General features: G+C 36.6%; 1 protein-coding gene across 8 annotated transcripts in view; it reads left to right on the top strand.

The window, feature by feature from the left end:
- KIAA0586 (KIAA0586 ortholog) overlaps positions 1-23,622 on the top strand; it is a 75,562-nt gene that overhangs the window by 2,472 nt on the left and 49,468 nt on the right. For 5 of the 8 annotated variants that reach the window (XM_064461035.1, XM_064461031.1, XM_064461034.1 and 2 more), the window contains exons 3-19: positions 985-1,054; positions 2,272-2,338; positions 3,020-3,197; positions 3,585-3,818; positions 4,346-4,514; positions 5,025-5,201; positions 6,206-6,326; positions 7,210-7,354; positions 8,823-8,864; positions 10,278-10,504; positions 11,439-11,511; positions 11,832-12,092; positions 12,516-12,690; positions 19,352-19,537; positions 20,450-20,637; positions 21,889-21,996; positions 23,189-23,269. In XM_064461035.1, the coding sequence (XP_064317105.1) occupies positions 985-1,054; positions 2,272-2,338; positions 3,020-3,197; positions 3,585-3,818; positions 4,346-4,514; positions 5,025-5,201; positions 6,206-6,326; positions 7,210-7,354; positions 8,823-8,864; positions 10,278-10,504; positions 11,439-11,511; positions 11,832-12,092; positions 12,516-12,690; positions 19,352-19,537; positions 20,450-20,637; positions 21,889-21,996; positions 23,189-23,269 (2,502 nt within the window). The remainder of the gene's footprint in view (positions 1-984; positions 1,055-2,271; positions 2,339-3,019; positions 3,198-3,584; positions 3,819-4,345; positions 4,515-5,024; positions 5,202-6,205; positions 6,327-7,209; positions 7,355-8,822; positions 8,865-10,277; positions 10,505-11,438; positions 11,512-11,831; positions 12,093-12,515; positions 12,691-19,351; positions 19,538-20,449; positions 20,638-21,888; positions 21,997-23,188; positions 23,270-23,622) is intronic. The other 3 variants (XM_064461036.1, XM_064461032.1, XM_064461033.1) reach the window with 2 other exon arrangements.

Here is a 23,622-nt window from a genome sequence, read left to right as displayed (position 1 = left end):
TGCACAGTAACTGTGCAGCTGCTTTCCTCTTCGAGTTGCTGCTACGGTGATATTAATGGTGAAGTGTTTGGGGGGGGGCTTGTTTACTGTTCTGCCTCCTGTTGCATAATTAATACTAAAGCTTATTTTTAAATTTTAGTCTAATTTTTCCTTTGAAAAGACGGTTACACGTGGAACAATATTTGTTAAAACCCTAAAACTTTTTGTAGACTTTTGTTTTCATATCATAATGAAATGGACATTAATTTGTATGGAACTCTTTAATACTTAAAAGGAAACAAGCCTTATAATTCTGATTTGTTTGTCGTGCCTTACATAGAGTGGAAACTTGTCCCTAGGGGTTCCATATAGTGATGAGCATGCGTGAGGATAAAATTAACCTGTGCTGTGAAAGGATTGCAGCAATGTCTCTGCATGACTCGAAGTAGACCTAGTGAGCCGAACAAGTGCCTCAAAAGTATGGTGGAGTACTCCATCATCAAATAAGGTTAAGAAAGATACTTTTACCTTCCTAACTTGCCTTTAGGACTTCTCATAGACTTTTGATTATTCATGGATTCCACTTCGAGAAAATTCAGCTCTGTCCTTTCAGTACTACAGTCAGTGTTACGAGTGCTTAATTCTGTGTGCATGGGCAATCCTGAATTGTCTGAGATCAGCAACTTGTATAAACTTAAATACATGTTGTTTCCCCACAACTTCTTTGGCCATAAATGGGAATAAACTTAATCAGCACTTAGAATATATACTTTAAGTTTGAGTTGTGTTTCTGGGGGTTTTGTCCCTAAAATGTCATGTGAGCTCTTGACTTCGAAGTCCAGATGATTCTGCAGGAGAGATCTTAACATATTTTCTTCCAAGACCTTGTGTTAGTGTGTGGAGATGCTTATATTTGTGTATTAAGTAATTCTATCTGCTTCTAAAATTTTGCCCACTGATACCAGAGGCTTTGATTTATGCTTTTCTGCTCTTCTTGTTCTGAAGGAGTATCCTATAGAAGCTGCAGTACAAGATGATCCTTCACTGCTACAGGAAGATAGCAGAAGACCTAAAGGTAAGAAACATTGATGGACTGCTACAGCCCCTTTTTTGTAAGAAAACTGATTAATTAGAGAAAAAGGGAGCTTTCATTTTATCTTCGGTAGTTCTCTTCATTGTAGAAACTTTTGAGTTAAAATATTCAAAGGTTTCTTTGATAAAAAGACGATAATTGTAATTTACATTCTTATATTGTGCAAATTTTACTTCAGTCTTGCTGGTATTACACTAGATCATGTAGCTCTTGTGATTAACTGAGAGGGACTTCTACCAGCACACAAGCATGTTGAGTTCCTTTTGGTAATCGAATCACTCATATCTCTGAATAGAGAATTTGCGGGGGGGACCTTTTTTGGATGCGTTTTCCTGTTGTGAGTAATCGTACTACAAACGCATGTTTTTCTGCAAGCAACCTACACCATGGAAAGTATATTTTTAATCCTTAAGAATCTAAGAAATCACGTTGTCGATGTCTTTTCTTTAACTTCTGAACCTGCCAGTCAGTTTGGATAAGATTTGGGGAAGTAAAGACTTTTCAAAGGCAATCCACTCTTGGATATGTGCTGTGTAGAGGAAAGAAACACAAATCAATACCCCCATTTAAGGCCAAAAAGCAATACTTTTGCTTCCTCTTTTACGCGCACAGGGGCAGCAGCTAGCTGGCTTATCAGCATGTGTGTACCAGCTGTTCGTAGTTGACAGCAGAGAAACACTGAAACTGCCACATCTTGGGTTGTTACCTCTGCTCTGCAAACAGTGGATGAAGGAGAACCTGCCATCCTTTTACCATAACTTAAAGCTATTAAGAAAATTTGGTGTCATTTATGACAACGATTTTTTTTAATTACATTTTTTTTCAAGTTAGAATTTGCAGGGTTTTATTGAACAGGTTGTCTGAGCTCAAGTTACCATTTATATGTCATTTTTCCCCAAATTTTATGAAAGTGTTGTCATTTGCACAGCATACTGAAATAGATTTTATTGATACCAACATTCAATACTACATAACATTTCATTAAATGAAGCCTACCCTTACTCTCATCATGATTCAAGCCTGCTACTTAGTGAAGGGAACGAGTTTGTTGTTGCAATAGATAATGTGGTTTGTGCAGGCCACAGATTCTTTGCAGCAAAATTGTACTTGCTGTTGAAATAATGCTTTGTGTCTACCTCTAAAATAGGCCTTTTGTGTCAGTTAACCTGACAAAGTATATTTTATGTCCTTCCCCACAGATGATGTTTTTATTTCTCAATATGCTACTGGCCAGAAAGAGGCTTTGAGAGCGGTGCTAAAGCAAAAGTAAGTGTATGTTGTTCTTAGTGTCTCAGCTGTTCTGTGTCTGTACAGGTGTACTACTGTACTACTTCTTCAGCTTCTGCCAAAATGCATAGCTGGTATGGAAAAAGTATTCTTTATTGTTCTCTGTTAGTATTCTTCTTCTGTCTATGAAGGTGTCCTCAGTTTATTTTAGCATTCAGAGCTCACTGGAGTATCTTGTTGATTTTACATATTTTTTGGTAATGCCTTTAGGCTGTTTGAATTAATGATTTCATGATACGAGAGTAAGGCAAGAACTGCTCTGACAGGTAATTCATTTCGTGCCAGAACCATATAATATTTTTAAAGACAGATAAGGACACGTCCTGTTTGTCCATAGACTGGAAGTCTTGAAGATCAGAAATTTAGTTGGACTTTGTTCTAGTACGTTGAACTTTGCAAAATACAACATGTAAACATATTCCTTGTTTTGGTCGCAGTCATCACGGGGAAGTGCCTTTTATAATAGAATCTGTAACATAATCCTGAGAAATTTCCTGTGTCATGCTAAAAATGAGAATAAAAGTACTTCTTGGGCTTCAGGAGCTTCAAAGAGAAATGCCTATATAAGTAGTGATACCAGTGCTACACGCGGGAAATAACTTGCTTGGAGGGGATATGGAGGAAACAATGCTATTTACAGGCACTTGTTTATTTTTATAGAACTCAAAATGCTCCTGTACCTAAGGAGGTGAAGGTACAGCTCTTAGGAAATGCCTCCACAGAAAAAAAACAAAGTATTGGCCAAGACACCAGGTCAACGCACAGGGAAGTTGATTCTGCAACAACTGTCGCAGCAGCAACTGCTGCTGCCATTGCTGCTGCAGCTCCACTTCTTAAAGTAAGTAGTTTGTGGTAACATTATTTCTTTGTCCACATGAAGTAGTAGGTGTTGAAATTGCTGGTAGTAGAGCCAGAGAGACTGAATGTGTCTGCTTACTTTTTTCTGTGTGTTAGTAATCTCAGACTTACTGATCAATATACCAGAGAGAACTAATTTGGATTTGGCTAAATGGGCAAACAGACAGACACAATTGATTTATCTTTTAGAAGAATTTCATAGGTTCACTAAACCACCAAAAATTAGGTCTAACTAGGATTTTATTTGTTTGTTTCCATGTGTTCCATGGTGATGGGAAGGATGTTTCCCTTCATGCCTACACCTCTTGCAGTAAGGGTTGGTTGGTTGGTTGTTTTTTTTTCCCCCACTTTTATTTTTTTCTCCCAGGTTCAAAATGAATTGGAAGCAAAAGTTAACTCAGTTTCAGCATTACTTCATAAACTGCAGGAGACAGACAGACAACTGCAGCGTGTTGCTGAACAGCAAACAAACACAATGTCTCAACATGAGAAGCCCCGTTGTCATGAAAGAGTTGGTGAGCTTGAAAAACAAATGAATGCTTTCATGGTGCAACGGATTCAGCGTTTGGAAAAGTTACAGGAGCAACAAATGGATATTCAGGTATCTAAGTAAGAATGCAGAAGCCTTAGCTTAGTAATTTTTTCTGTGTGTCAGTGTTATAATAATTTGGATTATATCTTAGTATTGGAAAGAAAAGATGCAGTGGCCAGCACATGAGCTCAGAGCTGTTTGGGAAAATTTTTATTCCTGGTTCTGTCCCAGGTATCTGCTCCGCTCCTCCCCCATAGTTTCTCTGTCTGTGGAAAGTAAATGCAAAAATTGTGAAATGTTCTCCTTCCCACTAAGAAATTGTTTAGACCTTTGTTGATTGAAGAAGCTTTCATTTAATAAGCAGCTAGTCAGATTAAAAATCTATGAACAGTTTTAAATTTTTTATTCGGAGAGTCCTGCGTGGTTTTTGAAAGGCAGAATAAAGTCTGTGTTCCAAGGTTATTGTAAATGACTCTCCTCTCAAATAGCATGTCAAAGTCTGGTTAATATGATTACATGGCAAGTATTCATGCTTAGAGTTTTACTTGCGGAAACTGATGGATATATCAGAAATACTTTGTAATTTTGTCTCTCAGTCTCATCTTATCAGCTCTGCAGTCAACACAGGTGGCTTACAGAAAATTCATGTACCTTCCTCCAGTCTCATGACAAAACAATCTGAGAAGCCAGAACAGCGACTGCTTACTAACGGAGCGTCTTCATGTCAGAGGGGTTTCTTTCCCACCAGTGGTTCACCCAACCCAGGTGAAAACAAATCCTTAATATCTTACTTCCAGTGTTAGTTTTGCATTAATTTTGTTTCCATTAATACTGGATTGTATATCACATCAGTAACGAGTAGTAAACAGTTCCTCTGTGTAATTGATTTTATTGCCTAATGTACTATATAATATTTTCCATTTATTCTGAAAATGTTCCAGTTTAAATTAAAGTGAGAATTTAGTACTTACTGAGTGCTTAGTCTGCACCAAGAGAGGCCTACGCTTAACCTAAAATAATTTAACTGAGAAATACTCTATGTGGAAGCTTGCAATGAACTAGCTCGTACTATGTTTGGATTTGGGGTTTTTTTGATCCCTTTATAATAGCACTTGTAAGAATGAAACTTTCTTCCTGTTTACTTTTTAACCAGTTCTGTAACATTTTGCATTTTTGAAAAATTCGTAATGTTGGCTTGTTTTTTTTTTCTAGATTTGTTTTCCTATGAAGAGAATTGTTAACATTTAAATAACATTACCTTTTTTCCCCCCGAAGCATATTCAAGCCCATTTCAAAGTCATGCCATACATACACAAAAGTCTCCTCTAAAGACACCAGTTCCTCGGAGATATGCTCCTGAACCTGTATCAAAAAATGTGAAAATCTCAAAGAGAGAAAACCCTGTAACAGAAAAGGAAAATATTCCCAAATCCACCCATGAAGGTACTGTGGGTAAGACACTCCTGTCCTCCACTGTCATGAACAGTATGGCCTGAGGGTTACTTTGTGTGTTCCTCACCTAATCTGAGCTGTTGGGTTGCTGGCACTGAAATACGTATATTCAGAATATTTGAAAGTACGTTTGAGAAAGGTTCATTGTGTAGATTAGTCACTGACTCAACTAACTGAAGGCTTAATGACAGAAGTGGTGTAACCTCTGGCGTCTCGACGTGACTGCTCACTGAAATGTTTTCTCAGATGAAAAATTGAATGACCGTTCACTGTGAGGTTCAAGGATCATTATATAGAATAATGAAAAACTTGGGATCTACTCAATAACTTCTTCATTATCATTGGTTGAACTGATTATTTTTTTTATAAAAACATGCATTCATAGGGTCTCCAGGCCATCATAATGAAAATAGCATCTGTAAAGCAAAAGAAGTAACTTTCTTTCACTACTTTTGATCAGTTCAGCAGCATTAAACTGAGTTTTGAAGATTTCATAAAAAATAAAGCATCTTTTTTAGCTGGTTGCGTTTAGAATTGCTTGAGGATCTAAGATAAGATGCAGCCATTGTACTCTGTCATGGACAAAGTACCTGTTTGTGTCTTCATCAGATCCTTCTCAAACTGCTGCTTCTAGCTCTCTTTCACAAAGCTGTCACATGTTCCTGTTGTCCCATGGGTCCAGGAATAGATAAAAAGAGACAGTGGAAGGAGAACAAATCTGTGACATTATGGAGAGAATGTTTCTCTGTGACTCAGTTAATTACTGTCAGTTTCATTCATCTGTTTTCTAACTTTACTATGCCTGCTTTACCTTAGCAAGGTAGATTAGTGTGAGTGGTTTTATGTGACTTATCTGAAGTAAATCTGTGTTTTAAAATTTAGTAAAAATAATTTTTTATCCTTAGTGATTATTATGTAATGGTGAAATATCTGGAAAGGGAAAGTAAGTATTAAATATATTGAACAAACTTAACAGTAAATGTAACTTTTTTTTTCTGCCTTAGCTGGAGGAAGACTTCTTGAGCATGTTGTGAATTCTCAAGAGATGCCACTGAAGCAAACTGAGTTTTCCGAGAAGGCAATATTAAACAGTAATAAAATGAGCTGGCATTCTGACAGAGACAGGTAAATAAACATAACAGTCCAAACCTGAGTAAGATTTTTGGCTTGTTTTCATGAAATTGAGAAAGGTGTATTAGATATTGATGGTGTCATTGAGTCAGTGGCGTGGTCCTTGAGTCTGACAAAGCTCTGCTTGAAGTGAAACACTGGAGCAGTGGTATTTCTGTGCTGCTTTTGCATCTGTTGTCCTGAAGGTAGATGAAAGCTCCTTGCTAAGAATAGTTTGTAACACCTTTCTCAGAGGTCAGCAGGTGTCACTTGGAGTGCTTTTCTGTCTTCTGAGTATATTTCTTCTATTGCAGCAGCTTGTGGAGTAGTGTCAGGAAGCCAGCTATGCAGGCATTGTGTTCAAGTGGAACTGCCTATGTCAGTGAGGCTCCAAGCTGCCTGCTTGTGGGAGCTGTAGGAGAATGCTTTGTTGGGAAGGAGCAGCATCAGCATACCAGTTTCTGGGCTTTAAGAGTGAGTTAGGAAATGTTTTTAGCCATCCAGTCTGAAACATATTTTCTCCAGGCAAGAGTTTGATGTCATAATTTAACTAATATAATAAGAAACAGCTATGTAAATACTGTCTTATTTATGATAGTATAGACAAAAATATTAATTGCTTCAAATGGAAAGGCATCCAAAGTTTAAATGTTGCTCTATTAGATCTGAATTTTAGATGTAGTTTCACTGTTCAGAATACCAGGATACAGCTCAAGGTGTTAAGTGGTAAAAAGAGAAAACCCAATAACCTGTCCTTAACCTCAAGTGAAAAAGCAAATTCCATTTTACATGAAGGTTTGGTATTCTTGCACATTGAATTCATGCTCAGTTTCAAATTTGGCTACTTTCTTGGGTGATACAAGGAACTGCGAAACTTAATTGGTGTTTCTCCCAACAGGCATACTGCCTTGCATACAGACTCATTCCCCGCTTTCGAAAGCTCCTTCCAAAATTACAATTCAATTGAGAAAACAGTGAAAAAAGCAGATGATTTACTTCAAGATCTGGGCCAGTTGAGACGAGAAATGCGTGACATGCTACAGGTAAAGTCCACGTTATTGGAATGACCAAGAGTTTGAATAAGGGGAATAAAAAATGTAGAGAAAAACTGAGAGGCCTGGTATCTGTGAAAGAGTTGCCCTTGCTTCTGCCTCCATAAAAAGACTGACATTTGTTTACAATTTCTTGAAATACTCTAGTCTTCATATGTGGAAGGGCTTTGAGCCCGAGTAATGTCTCGGTGAGTACACAATGGACTAGACTGTAGGGGCTCTTTCTGCAGTTTTACCAAACATAAAACAGGTTAAAAAAAAGTTTTATTTATTTGTTGTTGTAAGGTTTCAGATGTTTTCAGTGCCTGGTTTCTGCTTGCTTTCTTGCTGTGATACTAGCACTACAGACATGATTTAACATTCCCATTTGGGAAAGAACAATATTCTGTTTATCTGCAGTCAACTTTAGGAATGACTTAAGCTACTTCCTTTCTCGTTTTGCCATTTCTTTTTGTAAAAAGTGCTGTTTCCAAAGAATTGCCTGGCATGCATCATTGTGTCGTTTCTCATGCTAATGGGTTTGTACCTTCGGTGCTATAATGGTTCTGTGCTGGCAACATGGGACTTGTGTGTGCCTGGCTTTGAAAATCGAGGCTTTTATCTGTTTGTTAAACTGGTTCCACCTGGAAGGAAGATATAGCTGATCATTTAGCCTGTCTGCTGTGGTCCTCTGGTCTTGATAAACGTAAGCGGTGGGAAAGAAGAAAGACTTGAATATGCACAGCTTTGTGAATTGGCTTGTAGCATAATAGATTTGATTCTGTTGGTTTGCTTCTGTGGTTGAAGGTTTTGGCTTGTGTATTTTCCTAAAACTACTGTGTATTATATGCCAGTTATTTGTTACTGTACCTTTAGAAAACATAGCTTCATCTGTCATATCTTACAGTATGGCTGATGCATTGTTTCATAGATTTTGTAAGATACTAGTGGGTTGCACATTTAACTCTTCTTATTAGTAAGAGAACCAATGCCACGTGCCCCATTTACATTGCAAATATTTGCTTACCAATATTGCTAAAAACTGACATTGAATAATATTCGTTAGTATAGGCAGCACAGAACAGGACAGGATGGGAGAAGGAATGGCAGGTGAGAAAGATGCAGTTGTCATAAATGGATTCAAATGTCTTCTTATGAAAAAGGTCAATAGGAAGACAAAGATGATGAGTTCAGCAAATGTGAAGTTGAGTCAATTAGATACTTAGCTATTGACTTCTCATCATTGAGAGATGTAGAGTGAGAAGATAAATGCTTGGGGTAAATGACCACTAGCTTTGTTATACAAATGAAAGGCCTGAATTAACCAAGACAGGCTGAGATGGAACAGAAGGTGGTGCTCTAATCCAAAAGAAGTGTGCAGTGAGATTTAGTAGTTCACAGGGAATTCATTGTGCTCTAGATTTTACCTGACAGATCTGTGTTTAGGTAAGTTTCAACAGCTCTTCTTCTGTCTTTTTAGGAAGCAAATTCATGGAAATCAGACATGAATGATCTTATTAAGGTACACCTTGAATTTTTATGGTTTGGGTTTTTTTTAATACTGTAATAATGAAACAGTTTTGCATATGCTGGCAATGAGATAACACCACAGTAACTATTTCATCCCTGTATTTTTTTGAAAAGGCTGCTGTTATGTACAGATTGCATTACTCAAAGTCAGATTTAACTTGTTCTTTGACTTGTCTTATTCAGTCTCAGTGAGCTATCTTTGAGGGAATAATACAAGTGTCTGGCAGAGAACTGCCGCCTCCAAACGGGCATCATGTGGGCTGCTAATGCAATTACCATTTCATGATCTGAGTCTAATTGGCAGGTCTACATCATTTTACGATTGAACATGTTTCTGTATTTCTTACATTTTCTCACAAATTTCACCTGTCTTATTGAGCTAGCATTTGTCAAAAATTTCATTTTGAAATGAAAGCCTATATAAAATGGGTAAATAATTTGGTATTTTATCCTTTTCTCACCAGGCAAAAACAAAATCATGGGATCAGTATGTTGATTTCTATTTTGTTACGTCCACTGGTCTTTGGCAGTACACCTGTTAGAACATAAACTTTTGTTTAAATCTGATTTAATAAAAGAGTAGCCTTAAAGCCAGAGCTGATTTTCAATCTGTGAGATTTTTTTGAATTAATTCAGTTAATGCTTTCAGAGCCTACTCAAGTTTGGGTATTTTGTTTTGTGGTTTCTTTAAGTACATTTTTCACTTTTTAATTTTTTTTTTTGCTTCTGGAAAATGAAGCACCCTATTCGGGGCCCTCTGGGTTTCAACAGGAGTGTGAAAATGGATGTGAGAACTGTAGCTGTTTGGCTCTGTGTTTCCCCGTACTTGTGTCCCTTCCTTTGTATTTAGCAGCTAATAAATGCTCAATTTTTATCTCTGTAAAAGGGTTCTGCAAAGTAAAAGGCTAATAGTTGCAAAAGGGGGAGAGGGTCATGGTGCTGTTTGTGGGGTTTATTTTGTTGTGGTAAAAATGTACGTGCATTGCCTGGTGTTTCTTGGGATAGATTGATGCCAAATGAGTGCATATATTTAGAGGATTTTGGTTTTTATTATGCTTTTAATTATACTTAAGTACTGTTACATGAAGAGGTTTGCATGTAATACTTCATGTATCTAATTGCCATCTTTTCACATGTTTATTTGCTTCAATTAGCATTGCTTCTTATATATTACATCATTTCACATTTGAGAGCTTTTGGATGTGTTTCCATTTGCTTAACCTTTAAATACATTTGCAACATACTGAATGTTCTTGTGTAATTGAAGTTGATAATAGTACCTGTAGATGGTATTTCATATGATGGCCATTGATTTGATAATAGATGAATAGGAATTCTGATCAGTGTGCAGAAAATTGAAATTACAATCTCTGATTAAAAGCTAGCACTTCTGTTTCAATTTTAGTCAAAAAAGCCTGCTGATGTGTCTGATTTTCCTGAACTTCATCAGCTCAATAAACCATCCATCCTTCAAAATGTTAAAGTGCCAAAATCTATACTAAGAGATGCTGAAAGGATTTTGAGAGGAGTTCAAAACAATAAAAAGGTTCTTGAAGAAAATTTGGAAGCTGTTATTCGCGCAAAAGATGGGGACACCATGTACGCTTTTATTAACGCCTTGACTACGAACAGGTTAGACCCTATTACTCAGTGCTTTGTGTGACTGCCTGTGGTATGTGCTCACCTTTTATCAACTCTCTTTCAAGTTTTTGAACTCCATGCATTGAAGAAATAGTGCAGTTCCCTAAAAAAAGTATTTCTTCATTCTTCTTTGCAATCATGAGATGATTCTCTTGAACGTCAGATGTTTTTTAACCCTCCTGACGTGAACTGAATTTTGTTACTTCATGGTGTGATCTATGCTCCAGAACTTAAATCTGAATTCTGAGACTCTATCACCTGGACAAACTGCTCTGCTGTCATGACAAGGGGACACAGCTTTTTATAGAAAAACTTGCATTAATAGGAAAATTTAATAATTCTAGACAGAAAAGGCTTCATTAACCTGTGTTACAGAATTAGTCATCCTACAGTAGATCTTTGGCTTTTGAACTTCTGCTTAATTAGTTGTGTTAAATACTCCTGCTTGAATCATAATGAAAGTTCTCTTATTGAAATGCTCTTTAGTTACCTTCCTCAGGAAAACACAAGATTATTCTCTTAATGTCAAGATTTTTTCAGGCATATCATCTGCTATCATTAGCTTTTAGAAGAAGTAGTAATTTTTGTCGTCTGCTTTTTGTCTTTTGAGTTGGAATGTTTTTGTTGCCTTGATGAAAACAGGAACTGACCCATGGCTGCCACTTAGTTGTAGAAGTTTGTAGTAATGACAGTATATACGGGGGTGGGGACAGGGTTTGCAGGTACGTTGTATAGGAACAGATTTAGGTTTGGGAAACTCAGATAGGGTTGCTTAGTGCCTTTTGGAGACTGTAGGGGTACATAATCTTACTGTCTCTGTGTTCTGGGTTTCTCTTTTCATAGTGTTTGTAGGTCACTACTTTCCCAGGAAAACCTGTGCAATTTAAGAAGCAATGACCTAAAATAGTTTGTTCTTCTGTTTCAGAGATGTACTGGAAGAGATTCGTATCAAAAAGACTGTGGACGAGTGGATTAAGGCAATCAGCGTAGAAATCCAGGTATGGCTGGAAAAAACGAGCTCAGGTTTTTGCATTATATTTTTCTGCCTTACGTAGTTCTGTCACGTCAATAGTTAAACATGATTGACTCACAACTTGAAAACGTTAGAAAACTGCTTATTACTACTAGCATGTATTACGCTATAATGAAATATTTACCTCTAGTTTTAAACTTCCGTTGCTTAATGAAAATCACTGGTCATAGTTGCTGGCTAACATGAAAAACAGGCCATGCCTCAGAAGTTCAAAGTTATCCACAGACTCTTCTGACAGCCTTGAAGATAAAATCTCCTTTTATTACATTTATAATTTATCTTTAGGCTGAAATGGCAAGAAATGATTCAGAACAAGTGAAATATGATCAAAAGGTCCCATGGATCAAGAGAGCCCAAAACATCAAGGCTATGAAGACTGATAAAGAAGTTAAAGGGAAAACTCAAAAAATTCAAGGATGCTCGACAAAGAAGCCTTTATCTGCAGCTAAGCCATTACAGAAGCAAGCAGATGACGACACAAGCAAACAGAGGTTTAGAACATACTTTTCTTCTGAAAATTTGCAGAGGAAAGAAAAAAGGGCAGCTGTGAGTTCCCAAGTAGTTGGTTTCTTTTTTGGTAATGACTGCTGTGCTGTAGATTGCAGCATTCATGTGAAATGTTGTATGTGTAACTAATAATTTTAAATGACAGTGATAGCCCTGTCCTGTGGATTTCTGTCAGAAGTCTCCTTGTTTTCACGTGCTGTAGAAGTCTAAGCTGAGTGTGTGTAACAACATAGAATTCATTGTCGTGTTATAATTTGCCTTACCCAGCACCTGCTATTTTATTCAGCTGTTAGTAAGCCTCTTGTATGTATTCTATATGCATAAGTTTTCATGTGTGCTCGCAGTTTATACTGTTTGTTGCAGAACTTCTTACTTTTTTCCTCTAGACTTTTGCAACTCTACTGATGTGTTCAGATTTTCATACATGAACAACTGTAAATTTTTTTTTTTGGTGTGTGTCAGGGACCTGTGGATGGAAGTGCCATGGTACAAAACGAAGACTATCTGTGTCACATTTATGGGAAACCAATTTACCAGGGCCGTCGTAGCACACTCAAAAAAGCACCATATCTGAGATTCAACTCTCCCTCTCCCAAATCTAAGCTCCAAAGACCCAAGGTGACAGAGTGTGTTAGAGGTAAGTAACTCTTTGATGTGAACAAGGTGTTCTTTCCCAGTCTCTCTATTAGGAATCCCTTGTATAAATGAAACACTTCAATCACAGTTCACCTGCTCTTCATTTTAAAGCTTAAGCAACTGCAGTAGGCTTCCCAGGGAGGTGGTTGATGCCCCGTGCTTGCCAGTGTTTAAGAGGCATTTGGACAATGCCCTTAACATGCTTTAATTTTTGGTCAGCCCTGAAGTGGTCAGGCAGTTGGACTTAGATGATCGTTGTAGGCCTCTTCCAACCGAACTTCTGTTCTAAAAGGTGCTCTTTTCAAAACTAAAAAATACCAGTAGGTTTTCAGATCTTTTGTGTGTATCTCACTTATTTTAGATTGACAAATTAATACTTCTAAATTTAATAAATATATTAATATATATTTATTGTTGCCCAAGTCTTAAACAGCTGAATTGCCAGAAGTAATGACATAAGCACCCAAAAGCTGAGTGTGTTGAAAAACGGACTCAGCTTTTGATAAGGGTTACCAAGAGATGTATTCTTTATGTCAGGTTTATCCAGTCATGTCATTTAAACGATTGATTCATTCAGAGATAAGAAATCTACTGAGATTTGAAAAATTAAGGAAGCCTGATATTTCATTTCCCACTTCTAATACAGGAATTGATACTTGAAAATTTAAATTTATGAGTGTGACATCTATTAACTTGAAAATGTTGAAAGACGTGTTAATCGGAAGCATTGCTTAAGTTCAGTAAATGCAGGTAACTTCATTTTTTTATTCAAATCAGGGTTGGAAATGGAGTATAACTCTCTTTGTACTAGCTTGTTAAGGTTATTTAAATGATCGATAAAGGTTATTAGTTGATTAATGTTGAATGCCATTCATTAGTTTGGTAGGCAGTGTTAGGATCAGAAGATTCTGATTTTCAAATCTATTAAAAATGTGTAAAAATAATAAAAAAGTGAAACTATATGATATCCAACATAGATAAGTGTAGAGAAACTTTATCTTGAGTTAATAGAAAGTAATGTTTGCTCTAGAGAAATTCATCTGTTCATTGAAAATCGCATTAATGAATGTGACTTTCTTTAAGGAAACAATTATAAGGTATAAAGACAAATCTTGATCAAAGTGGATCTGGAGTAAATTAAATTCAATACACACTCTAGTTTTAAATTAGTCCACCCTGTCAGTAGTGGTAATTCTTTCAACGTACTGTCTCAAAGAGGAGTAAAGAAAAAGGAAGAATAAAGAAAAGTACCAACCAACATATTTATGTGAAGTAAGCAGAGCGTGTGTGTGTGTCTGTGTGCGTGTCTGTGGCACTGCTACGATGTTTATGAAAGCTGGGGAAAGTCATCTTCAGCCAGGATTAAAACATGCACTGATATCCATCTTTGTGGAACTTGTATGGGAAAACAAGTGCTATTCAAAGGCACAGCCTTTAATATCTGTTTTAAAAATCAATGTTTTTAAGGATAGACCTGTTCAGTGTTTGCCCAGGTGTTTTTATGCTGAAGGTATGGAAAGTGTAGGATTGTATTTGAATGGGTTTGCAGAGGAACATAAGTTCCTATTTTTCTCTATTTTGGTGGCCTTTTGCTCTAAATTTTCTTACAGTTGTTACGTTCATGGAATTTTCTTGGTACTTTTTTTTGTCTTTACAAATAATTAACAGTTTGAAATAGTGTATTTTAGATTTGTCTGTTTTAATTCTATGTGTTTAATTTCCTAGTTATCTTTTCAAAACTTAACTGATTCTTAATACAGAAACTAAGGTGAATCCTTAACTGGTACGTCAGAAAAACTAATGAACTAATGTGTAGGACTACAAGGAGATTTAGATGTTATTGCTACTGTTACTGTTAAGAACTAGAAATGCTTGTCATGCAGGATGGTTAAAGAAATTTCCAAAGTGGTTGCACTTTGCTGTTTTCATTATGATTGAAGCTATGGGGGAACAGCTCATCCTTCCCTGTATTTGTGCAGCAAAGAGTCTAGTCAAGATACCAGTTGCTTTAATTAGAAGTCGTTTTATACATTGTGAGGAAGTAAAGACCATTGCAAGAAACCCACAAAGGATCACGCGGATTTTCCAGTCCAAGAGGAGAAAGCTGCAGTGGAGTGCAGACAAAAAAGAAAAAAACCAACCAAATAGTAAAAAAAAAACCAACAAAACAACAATAAAACCAACCAACCAAACCAAAAAAAAAAAACAAACCACAAGGGCTTATTTTTCTTCTCATTGTGGGAGAGAGTGAGCAAATTACATGATAAAAGGTAATGATGGAGAGAAAGTGTGTTAAGTGTAAGAGACAGTTCAAGTGATAGTGTGCACAATCGAGTTAATAGGATGAGCATCAATGGAAAACTATTAGTTGGCTTCCCTCCATGCTTCCTGCACTCGTGCTTCTGTTACCCATGCAGGGAAAATACACTTGATGCAATCTGAACTGTCCTGTTTAAAAAATAATGTCGAAGTTTTTATTATACCTGTCAAAATTTTATATTCTGTATGAAATATAAGAGATTAGCATGAGAAGGCGGTCACTTGATGAGACCATGTTTTTAGGCCATTAAAATGGATGGTATAAAACGTATATATGTCTTTGACAAGCACTGCTGGGTTTTTGGAGGTTTGTTTTTTTTTTACATTATGTACATCCACAGTGGCAAAACCTCAAAATCGTACAAGAATCTATTGTTAAGCTTAGTGTAGTCTTGATGCCATTTCCTGGCACTTTTTTTAGCTGCGCTCTGGAGCCCAGTTGTGATCCATGAAAAAAAAGTGTTATTGGTAGAAAGTATTTGCGATTCTCATAACCCTCTGGAAGATGGGCATTATAGTCCTGGCAAAAATCTAGAAGACTTTTCAAAACTTACTTAATTTTTTAAAAGGTGATAACTTGGTGTATGAAAACTACTTGACTTACTGCTTATGTAAATTTATTTGACCTCTCTCGAAACGCTTCTTGTTTTTGGTTTTTTTTTTTTCTTGTGAAAAATGCCAGTATACTCATTTGAAGGACCAGCATGATCTATCACTCTTTTTGACTACTGGCAGTGCTGCACACCTGTAATTTAGTTTATTCTGTACAGATGTTTTTTTAATAAAATGTGTGCTAGTAAGCACTTAGTGTAGCAATAACACGATACAGTGGCCTTTAAGTTTTGGATTGAGAACAGACACTTTAAAAATATTTAATCAGCAGTTCTGCTTTTGCTGAGTCCTAAATGACATTTCTCTTCTATATTTATTGGGCTTTTGTCCTTTATAGAAGGTCACAACCTTTCCAGGGAGGCCAATTTCATCATTCCAGAAACAATACCTTGTAAAGAGGCAGAAAAAGTGCCCCCTGCCCCAATCTAATTTTAATAAGTGGGTCATTCGATCATTTGATACTACCAGTTTTCTACTGGTAACATGTTTCATTCAGTAGGGTAAGAGAAATGTAAAGCTACAGGTTGCATGCAGTTGTAAGAAGCTGCTCATGTGCTTTAGCTTGTTCTCTGCTGGAGGAGAATCAAAATAAAAGAGAAAACTGCATACTGGATCCATGCTGCATTCAATCTTCTAGAACTCCTGCATGTGACAAGTACAGTTTAAAAGCTATTTGCATGAAAACACAATGAACTCTGGATAGCCTTTACCCAAAGTGATTCTCTTCCAAGTCATACTACAGCCGTGCAGCAACATGTGTGTTTGCGGTAATAAAGCCTCCATAAAATTCCTTTCTCTATTTCACATCAGACCGCAGTTAGAGAGTTATGGTTTTTTGTCTCTATTTACTGTCAAGACAGAGACACCCCCTTGTATTCTTATCTAAGGGAAGAAAGGAAGAATACAGAATTTTTTGCATGTCACTTAAAAGAATAGCACGCCAATTAATGAGTCCTGCTTCCAAGTTTTCTGATTCTCATGGCTTTAGACCGAGGCCAGCCTTTGAAACTGACATTACTTGCCTTTGACTCTTCATCTAAGACAGTTGGTCAAGCTGCTTAATTTTTGTGCTTTCCTACATCTTGCCAATATAATGGAAAAGTAGCACTTCTGTGTTTCACTTGGGTCTCGTGAAGACAAAATAGTTAAACATTTTTGAGGGCTGCTATTCTGAGAGATACTGCTGTGGCAGGAAAGTATAAAATCAGGAACAGATCTGTACTCCTCTATAGTAGGAGTGTAAATAAAAGGAAACCAAGTTCAATGAGCACTTTAAAGCACCAGATTCTTAAAAAAAGAAAGAAATCTTGCTGGTGTGAGGCATGGTTAGTTCTTATGGATCTGCACCCCCAGATTCCCTTCCTGACCTAAATGTACCAGGTGATAAAGGCTTAAAAATTATTGGAAGTCGTTGGCCTTGGGTTTGATTGGCTGGAAAATCCAGACTTATTAAATGACTCTATTTTGTTAGAGCAGTTCACTGAGCTTGTTTTAAATTAGTGTTAGAATAAGGATGTTTATTTAAGACTGAAATGGCCATCTGGAGAGTCTCTCTTCAGTTATTTTATAACTCTCTCAACCATTTTCTTTGCAAATAAACTGTAGTGACTAATGCTTGGTCTCTTATGGGAAGTTGGGAAAAAAGTCCAACACTTTTATGAGTAAGAGAGCATTTCTAAAAAAAGTTGGAGTTGTTTTCTTGCATAAATTGAACTGATAAATATATGTAAAACACTAGGTTTTTAAAGCTAAATTTAATTAAATGTCTAGTTTCTGCTCAGTGCAAATAAACCTTTCAGGGGGAAATGAAAAGTTGAAAGCAATTAAAATGAGGTGCTGTGTATATACAGTACTTAATCATTCTTACTGTGAGAACCTTGTTTTTACAAGTTGGCGGTATTACAGATATGTTGCCAATTTCTGCTTTTACTCAAAAGGTCGAGGCCAGGGGGGACTGTTGGATCATGTAGTGTGACCTCTTCTAAATCACAAGCCACTGAACTGTATCTATTTATGTTACTGAGTCCAGTAATTTGTCTTTGACTAAAGAACAGTTTTTCTGGCGAACTTATGCTTTGCGGAAAGGCACGTGCTCATCATTTAAAAACATCAGAAATTCTGCCCTTAATTACTTCTTCCCATGGCTCAAAAGTAAATGTGACGCTTCAAATTTAGTATCTGATTTGTAGTGAGTTTTTGGCTTCGATTTTACAGCTACTTCAGTTTCCAGGTGATTTTCCTTAAAAAAATGAAAAAGGCCTTTTAACATCTGATCTATTTTAATATTTATGGAGATACAGAATTAGAACGGAGTGTGTGTTATCATATATGGAAGCCTTCTCCTGATCCACCTCACTCACATCCTGCTGAGACATCTGAGGATTACTTGTATCCCTTTGACCACAGCATTGTATTGTGATCTCATTGTGTTGCTTATCCAATGTGACCCTAAAGCCGTTTTCCAAGACACTTCTTTCTGACCTGTATTTTCTCATTGAAGAGTTATGACTTGCCATTCTTGTTTCTAGGCTTATAACCCATAGTTCATGTGTACAAAAAAAAAAAGCAGTTCTTGAGTGGATTGCCTTACTTGCTTGTCTGCATTTGTTAAAAGTCACATTATCAATCTTTATTATCCCTAAATTTTGTAACAATTTGCTTTTATTCTTCAAATAATTAGGAAGCTATTAAATGTGACAGAGCTAAAAAGTGCTTGCTGCCATGTGTTAACTGGCCATTAATACAGGAAGGGTGATGATTAGAAACAACAGAGGAGTAACATGACATTTTTCAGCTGTAGTGAAGATACGGAGTTGGTTACCAATGTGATTCTTTCCAGGTTCATTTTCCTAATGCCTACAAAATAGCAGTAGCAGCACTTCTGTTTGATTCATGATTGTTTACTGCTTTTTCGGGGATATTTAAGGCAGCTTTTATCCATTTAGATTAAAGTTAACAAATTCCCTAATAATATTCACTGTTTGCAAAGAATATAGGTTGATTAAGACCCTGCATGACTCTAATGTGAGAAATGCAACATTGCAGTAAACATTCTCCTCTGCTACATGCTTAGGCATTGTTACATACACATAACTTCTGGTTGGCTATTTAACAATACACTTTCAAAACTGGACCAAAAAATCGGTGGCTCCTCGATGTTGTAAGTCAAGACTTTTGAGTATTAGTTATGGCTTTATTTTCTAGTAGCAAGGAGTTGTTAAACCAGGAATCTGTAGATTATACCTGTTTTTTTGACTATTGTCAATATTGTGGCTGGAGACAAACCGCACATTTATAAAATGAGGCAGTTAATCAGATGAGGGAGAGATTAGTTTGGCTGTATTCTATATCCTGTTTTTTCATGCCAGGCTGGTGTGCTGTTCTAATGCCATATTTCAAACCTAAATGATGGTTTTCTTCTTACCTGCTAAATTGCACATTTCATTCCAACCTGCTACAGTCCTTGTGTCCTTCTCTTCACATTTCTGTGTCTTTATTTGCTAGACTTGGATGTTCAAAAATTATAATTTTAATTCCATCGTTGCTGTCAATACTGTGACATCTAACTTCGCACTTCTAGATTGTACCCTTCCTGTCTCACTCCCTTGCTCCCTTCATCCCACAGCAAAAATATATTACTCTTTCATTTGAAGGGCTTAAATTAGTAGCGTATGATACTATTCTGTTTGTACATGCATTGACGACGTGTGGTTTATCTGCTCTTCTTTCAGGTACAAAGGTAAAGTCAGCAAAAACTCAGACGTCTCGCATACAGAAGGTAGTAACCAGCCCTAGGAAACAGCATCCTGTGTATGCACTTAGCCAAGAAAATCAGTATCTCTTTAGTCCAAGTCAAGATGTACCTGCAGTCTGTGGTCCGCTTGAAGGTCACCTAATTCCTATGGCTATTCCACTAGGTAGGAGCAAATAACCTGTAGAAGGGAGGTGTGATGGTTAATGAACCTCTACTTCATTAAAATACATCTTACATCGTCTTAAGTCAGTGATTTGCCCTGGCCCATGAGATTTGCAGCTGCCCTTCTCATGGGGAAATCTACATGGGGGAACAGTTTAAAATGTTCTGGTTCTCATTCTTCCTGCTGGATGTCTGGTGACACCCTGACAGAGCTGTTATTTGCTTAGCTGAATATACCTTCTCTGGTACACTTTACATTTCTAGGGTTCTTGTTCTGGCTTTAAGTTTGGTATCCATGTTAGCGGCAGCTGAATCATTGTCCCTTGGGTTCAACATTTATGATGACTTCAGCCCAACAATTTCAGTAGAAATGTGCCAAATGCACTTAAATTCATTGTCATGGCTTCTGTATTTTTGGACCTTCAACAGAACGTTTATATAGGCCTTGTTTTGGGAAGGGTTAGTATTATATTGGCATTTAAAGAAGATAATTATTTAAGAAAAGTATAACATCCCACAATTTTTTGTTTGAGACACCCGAAGTGTAATAGTATTTTCAATACGATAAAGAAAATGTGAGGTGGGGGGGAAGCGTGGTGAGTAGTTTTTGAATGGCAAACACAATGTAGTTCTCCTTTTCAGCAGAAGGTGTCACTGTAGTCAAGAAAAGGGAGTAATTTTTTAAAAACGCAGTGTTGACTTTACAGCTTCTGCTGGGAAAGCTTTCAAATCACCTTGTGAAGCCCTGTACCCTAGCTTCTGCTAATAGGGGACTTTTAAATTAGTCTGTAATTGCACATGAGATCTCAGTCTGATATAAAACAGACACACAGAATTTAATTTTAATTAACTGATTAATTTACTGACTTCAGAGATTTATATAAATCTTTAATTATTTTTCAACTGTCCTTAGGTCAAACCCAAATTAGCGACATCCCACTGCAGCCTGCTGGAGTAGTTGTAGGTAAACCGCATCCTGTTACAGTTACAACCTCTCTTCCTCAAGTGCCACCAAAACCACCGGTTGAGATAAAAAAACCAAACATAGCTGTAATAGAGATGAGATCAGAGAGAAAGGATCCACCTCAATTGTCTGTGCAGGTACATGTCAAGAGTGATGATTTTTTGTTTGTTTGTTTGTTTATCTTAATAAATGCCAACTAAAGACAGTCCCATCCATCAGTAACTTACTTTGACATCAACAGATGGTTTTCAGTAAGCGTTAGAAACTTACCAAATGGATGGACCAAAGAGTTGTCATGCTATAGTAATACTTTTATTCATATTTTAACAATTACCCATATTATTTAACCAAAATAGAAAACTCTTTCTTCCATAAGTCACCTATGCAGGGTGTTTGTAAAAGAGTTCTATGTCATCTTTTTTTCTTAAATGAGATTTTTGAGCCAGAACAAACTTTGAATTAAAATAAATGTCACTTTCCTTGGATGAATGCTTTAGCCTTTAAGATTTCTGTTTCCAGCATGATAGTCAACCCAAGAATTTTACTTCTGTTTAATCAACCGTTGCAGACCTTTCCAAGTGGGTTGGGGTTTTTTAATTTATTTTTTACATCTGTGTATTGCTAAAGAAGTTAATGTTTCTTACATGTTCATTATTTTGGATTCAAATTGTTGAGAATATATGCACTCCTACACACACCTTTCAGATACAAATGATTAATGGAACTCCAAGTTAAATAGAGGTAGAGGACGTGGCTTGTTCCCTTGCTGTATCGCTGTTTTTCACCCACATGCATTTTGATGTTATTTCACCCAGTTCTTAAATGTTTAAGGTGATTTTTTAATTATTTTCTTTTCTCCAAAGAATTAAGCATTTAAGTCTTTGTTATTAAAAAAAACCAACAAAACAAAACCAAAACTGTTTTGATGCTGTAATGGACATGCCTTTATTACAAACTATATTGTAATACAATTATCCCTTTATTCTACCATACCAGATGTATGACAATGTGAAACCAATCACCAGCCTACACAGGGGCTTGTAGGCCAACAGAGTGTAAACGAATTGCAAGTCAAATGCACATCTGCTATGTAAATAGTTATAGGTATACTCACCTTTTGTCACATGCAAGGCAAAGTATCAGGGAATTAGAGGACAGGAGAAATGAGGTACTGCACGAAAAGAGGCAAATATTTCTGGGGCTAGTTTTTGTACATTACAGTATTTTGTTTTTCAGAACCAAGTTACTATCAGATACAGGTATGAAAAAAAAGGTCACTGAAGTTTAGTGGCTCAGTAGCAAGTGGAAGATAGAATCTAAAAAGTCCAACGATAGTAGCTGAGCTACTAAATAATAAATTTACAGATTAGTGCTTTTTTCTGTTCTAGGTGTTACCAAATGTAGATATCGACAGTATTTCAAGTGACAATGTGAGCGTAAACCATGTTCTTCCAAGCTCTGAGCCTGCACTTCCTCCTGTCAATGCTGTAATACAGGTATTAATTGGTCTAAACATATGTGAATTCAAATTATTTGAAAAGAAAATATGTTAAATTACTACAAAGTTATCTCATTATCTTGTTTTAGTTAGAGAAATTAGACAGCTCCAGGAAAAGTGGAGTAATTGTTCTGAAGAGGTATTTATTAAAGAAAATGAAAAATTGCAGCAATATGCTGTTCTTCCAAGATTAAATAATTACCATAGCAAAATTCTAAGAAAAACAGCATTTCTCTGTTCTGTTAAGAGTTGTAATCCCTTATTGGCCCATGTCTGTCTTATTCATACCAGCTTCAGTGTTCTGGCATCAAGACTGAGCATGTTCTTCATTCCTCCATCTGTGGCTTGGCTGTACTTGAGTGGTTAGTGGCATGTATGCGTAGCCTGTTCACTGGTAGCCTGTTGTGTGTGGAGCTGGCCAGTCTGCTCTATTCTCCTTCCATATAACTTTTCAGAAGTGTTTTTGATCAAATCTAAGCAGCAATGAAGGTTTTTGTGCAACAAAAAGGTTAACTGCTGCATGCTGAATTATAAGGCTGTAAACTAGGGCACATGTTTACAGGACAGCATGTTGTTTCTTCCAGTGGACTTCTGTCTTGTGCGTTGCACAGACCAGACAGTGTGAAGGCATGGAGATGCAGTGATTATTTTTGTGTAGTTATTGTACCTTCTGTTTTCCCTGTGTGTTAGCTGCTATTCTGACTTAAGGAGTTAGCTCCTCTGGAGTGCTGTGGTCCAGTTACTCACTGAGTAAGACAGAGACCATGGACTGAAATAGTGGTTATTACTTAAAAATTACATTCAATAACACTGTAGAAATCACACACAAGTAAATTGCTTAAGACACTCCTAGCCTCTTGTGGGCTATGTTTTACAATATTTTGTCATACTGGTTTTCTAATAAGAGTTACAGGTATTGCCTTAGAACTTTTGATGTTGAGAGATTCCATTAGATTGGGTAACAGTATGCTGACAACTAAAAGCTACAAGAAAAAGGTCTAATATTCTCTCTTTATGCTATGCAAAGAAATTCTTCCTAACTTTTAAGGTGGGTAAAGCATTTTTTTCTGGATTCAGGCTATTGACTGTGAGTGGTGATTTAATTGCATTTCTGTCATGAAGTTTTTCTGCTAATGCATTCTTTTCCCCCCAGTATGAAATACTTAACAATTTCCGTCTGTCTTTATAAGGCTCCAGAAGATATACATAGTGAGGAGGAAGATACAAAGTTTCCGGGAACTAATTTCATTGGTGTTCCTGGTGTCGTGCAGGTAATTATATTGCAAAGGTGTCCTTTGCTTTTAAACATTTTTGTATTTATTTTATGTTATTCTGTCATAACTGAAAACACAATGTAGAAAATCAGTTTGGTTTACTGGCAACTTAAAAACTATCCCCTGTGAGCAATACTGGACTGTTTACAGTGGTATAAACAATATTAGAAATCATTATGTGTTAGTAAGTAAAGGACATATGAAGAATTACAATAAAAAAATAAAATCAGGCTTTATTTGGATGTGTTAGAATCCACTAGAATAAAAGTAGTCCTCTAAAATCAGTGGCGGTTATAGCACTTAGAGTTTGAAATGGTGAAATCTAAATGTAAGGCATATATACGATGCTC

Source organism: Phalacrocorax carbo, chromosome 9 (genome assembly GCF_963921805.1).
Source record: "Phalacrocorax carbo chromosome 9, bPhaCar2.1, whole genome shotgun sequence".
Classification (NCBI taxonomy): Eukaryota; Metazoa; Chordata; class Aves; order Suliformes; family Phalacrocoracidae; genus Phalacrocorax; species Phalacrocorax carbo.
Note: the sequence above shows the minus strand (reverse complement) of the source record. Positions and strands in the feature narration are given on the sequence as shown.